Consider the following 3,977-nt stretch of genomic DNA (forward strand, 5'->3'; position numbering starts at 1 on the left):
CCAGCAGGCCCTTCCAGCCTAAGCTCTGCCCATGACCAGCTCTCCAGTAGCTGACGCTTGGGCCCATCCCCAGTACCTGGGCCTTTTGTGCTGCTCCAAAACTGCCTCATCTGCAGTTGCTTGAAATAGAAAGTGATGAGAGCGAGAGATGATTTTCTATAAAATCTGATGAGAATGAAGCCCTTTTTCTGGTCAGGGCAGGCAGCTCACATGACACACGCAGGACATGTCCTGTCCAGTCCCGTCCAGTCACCCTCCGGGCCCTGCGTCATCAAAAGTGGAACGAGGCTACTGCAGGGCCAGTTCGCAGAAGCGCTGGCAAGTCTTCGTCAGGTTGCTGGGAGATTCAGGCTTTTGTGCACTTTGTCCCCTACCCCTCCACCTGGGCTTTGAGGAAAAGGGGCAGGTCTGGCCCATGCAACCCTGCTTTTTTTGTTCCTGCAGATTCCATGGATGAGAGCATAAGGGCACCTCTGCTTCCAGGCCTCCTATCACTTTCTTACAAAAGGAGTTCATCCCTCCTTCCTAACTTCCCATGGGGCACTAATGGTAAAAAACCTGCCCACCAATGCAGGAGACACAAGAGACATGGGTACAATCCCTGGGTCGGGAAGATCCCCTAGAAGAGGGCATGGCAACCCACTCCAGTAGTCTTGCCTGGAGAATCCCATGGACAGAGGAGTCTGGTGGGCTACAGTCCATGAGGTCACAAAGAGTCGGACACGGCTGAAGTGACTTAGCACCACATACCCTCCTTCCTAGAATGTCGAGGTGTCCTGGAAAAGGATGTGGGCATTTCCTTGTCCTCCTCACCTCCCCTTCCTCTATAAAGGTTGAAAATGTCTCCGTGGAGACAAAGGAGCTCCTTTTTTTTCTTGGCCACACTGCACTGCATGTGGAATCTTAGTTCCCCCATCAGGGATCATACCTGCATCCCTTGCATTGGAATGCATAATTTTAACCACTGGACTGCCAGGGAAGTCCCAATAAAGGAACTATCTTGAAGTCATCTTTGCAGAGAGAGGAGAATGCTGAACCTTGAACAGAGGCAGGGTAAGGCAGCAGCCAACCCAGGCTATGGGCAAGACTAGAGAGCTCCTAGAAGCTCAGAGCCCAGAGCCTTCACTGCCACCAGAAGCGGAAGCATAAGGCATTTGATTTCAGTGCATAATTACTCAGAAATCAGAACCAAGGCAGAGGGAGTGATGGACTCTCTGAATGTGACATGTGGCCCCACGGCAGGCAGCCATGAGGCAGGAGGGAAGGAATTTAAGGACCTAAACAGAGCTGGCTGGGGAGGTGAGGGGAAAAGGCAGCTCGGGAGCGCTCGCAGGCCTGGTAACTGCTAGAGGAAGTGACCTGGCACCCCTGGCCTTGGTGACAGCTGCAGCCCTGCCAACCATCCTTGGGTCTGAGGCACTGCCTGCTAGAAGTGGGATTTTTTTTTTCCTGGAGGACACGTATGATTGACAAAACACAAAGATACAAGCCTAAATGGGGGGCGGGGGTGCCCCTGTCCGCTCCCCTCCGCATCCACACTGGAGACAGATGTCATTCCCACCACTGACATTCTGTGTGCATCAGGCTGACTTTAAGTCTCCTGTGCCTGGTCTCCTCATACACCAGGATGGTTTGCTTCCTAGAGCTTTGAGGATAAAAAGAAACTGCAGAGGTGGAGGCTGTTTAGAAAGGTCAAAGCCGGGTTCAGGGGAGCTTTCATGGCCATGTGAGGGCCTCCTCTGTGATGTCCCTGCTCCTCCCCGGCTCCTGCGGTCCTGGGAGAGGCACTCCCCAGGCCAGGAACAGAGCAGCTCAGACACCAGCCTGCGTGTTACCTGCCTCATGTCCTGAGCCACTGACGTGGGTGTTTTCTCTTCCCAGGGTCTACGAAGAATAGGGTGAAAAATCCCTGATGGGAAAACTTCACACCGGTTGGGAAACAAGCAAAGGACTTTGCAGATTCAAAAAACAAACCCTTTCTTTCTCACAGGCATAAGACACAAATTAAATATTGTTACAAAGCACTTTTTACTGAGGGTCAGTTTTTACATTTTATAGCTGTGTGCAAAAGGCTTCCAGATGTGAGATCCTTCTCTCGCACTCCAGATTTCATCACAAGCCGCTTTTTACTGAAAAGTGGGGAAACTCATGCCTTTCCTTTGTATTAAAAAAAAAAAAATGCTTTTTTTTTTTTTGTCCAGACATCACTGTACATCTGAGCTTTATAAGCGCCTGGGAGGAACAGGGAACTTGGTTGAGACATTTCATAACAGCATCGCTCCCTTCCTAGTGCAGGAAGCTTCCGCTCAGAAGTCCTGGTGCCTCGGCACAGGGGCCACGAGCTCTCCTGGGCTCATAGCCGGTCACAGCCTTGGGGGGATTCGGCAGCGGCCCCAGTCACAGGGCAAGCCAGAGCAGATTTCTCTGCATCTGCTCTTTGACGAACTCAAGTTTGGCTGTCAGAGAAATATGCTTCATCCCTGCGGTTAATTTTTACACATCCTTGAAAACATTTCCAAGATCCTCAGATGGTGAAGCAGATAGATGGTCCTTAAGGAAGGGGTTGGGTCTTCTCTCTAACGTGAGCATTTGTGAAAAATTCACCGCTTCAATCTTTAATGCTTTGAAAGCCCCTGAAGTTACTGACACTGTCAGTGAAAATCTTAGGAGAAAATTTAAATCTATACAAATACATGCACAATATACAACTACAGACACACGTGCTGTTGACGAGCAAGAGCCTTCAAAGCCTGTTTCTTTCCCTCTCGACAATGGAATATGCAGTACTAAAGCAATCTCTCTGTGATTCCCGACGTAACCCTTCAGTGTTAAACAGTGCAGTCTTCTGGTGCAGTCCTCTTTAAGATGACCACATGCCCTTCCCTTTGTAAATATTCTCTTAGGAAGGCCAGCCCTACATGGGCCCCTTCGTTATATGCCGCATTGCTCTATGGTGTCATATGCTATGTAAATGTCAGGAACCATTAGCATTGCATGCAGGTTTGATATTCTTTCTAAGACAAAAAGAAAAGTAATAAAATATATTTGAAATGTACCAAAATTCTAGAGTACTGACTTTTTTTTCTATTTAATTAAAGCAGGATGACAATCAAATGTTTACTACATCCTGAATAAACAGGGACAAAGGTACTGGGAAGGAAAACTGGTGTTTCCCAGATACCAGTCAGCACTGCCACCGCTATGGAATGTCCTGAAGACAGAAACCCAGGTCTCAAGGCTGTTGATTCTTCCCTGCCTGACTCCGACACCTGGGCCAGGTTCATCAGAACAGAAACGTAGGGTCAATTTAATGTTCCCACTTAGGGAAGGGAACAGAAAGGGGACCAGTTAGGAGCCCTGTGGCCCAGGGCCCCAGGATTCTAGTGGGACTCAGGCAAAGGCAAGAAGTGCCCACCTGGAGGTTCCAGGGCTCCAGGACCAGGCTGTGTGGGAGCCACAGCCAGCGCGATGTTGGAGGTGCCTTTCTGCTCCGGCAGGATGGAGATGATGTGTGCACACACCTCATGGAGCTTCTGGAAACTGAAGGAGGCAATCCAGGGGAAGCACTCAGGATGCCGGGGCACGGTGAACACTCACTCGGTAAACGTGAGCTCCTTTAACATCCACAAGACCAGGCCACTTTGTGTTCTGCAAAAACCGTCCACGGCCCCGCACTTCACGTATCCCAGTCAGCCAGGCCCTGAAACAGGCCCCTCTGTGCCCACCTGGACCCCCACTCTCCACAGGACTGCCCAAGGGAACATGCCTGGCTCTGCAGTTTCTGTCTGCCTCACCAGGAGCCAGGCACCCATGTCTCTCCACCTCTGAGGATGGCTTCCCGGCTCTGCCAGGACGCACAGCAAGGACCCTGCCCAAGCACCTCCTCAGCAGGGCGCTTCTGCCTCCTTTCTGTCATCTCCTGGCACTATCAAGTCCCACCAAGTGTGAGCCTGACAAAACTAAGGCCCAGAGAAGTC

General features: G+C 50.7%; 1 protein-coding gene across 1 annotated transcript in view; it reads left to right on the plus strand.

Annotated features, from left to right (window-relative positions):
- CXCL14 (chemokine (C-X-C motif) ligand 14) overlaps positions 1–3,061 on the plus strand; it is an 8,430-nt gene extending 5,369 nt beyond the window's left edge. The window contains exon 4 of the mRNA XM_010844486.1: positions 1,882–3,061. Coding sequence (XP_010842788.1) covers positions 1,882–1,897 — 16 coding nt within the window. The 3' untranslated portion in view covers positions 1,898–3,061. The remainder of the gene's footprint in view (positions 1–1,881) is intronic.
- The last annotated feature ends 916 nt before the right edge of the window (positions 3,062–3,977 follow it).

Source organism: Bison bison, unplaced genomic scaffold (assembly GCF_000754665.1).
Source record: "Bison bison bison isolate TAMUID 2011002044 unplaced genomic scaffold, Bison_UMD1.0 scf7180017864203, whole genome shotgun sequence".
Classification (NCBI taxonomy): domain Eukaryota; kingdom Metazoa; phylum Chordata; class Mammalia; order Artiodactyla; family Bovidae; genus Bison; species Bison bison.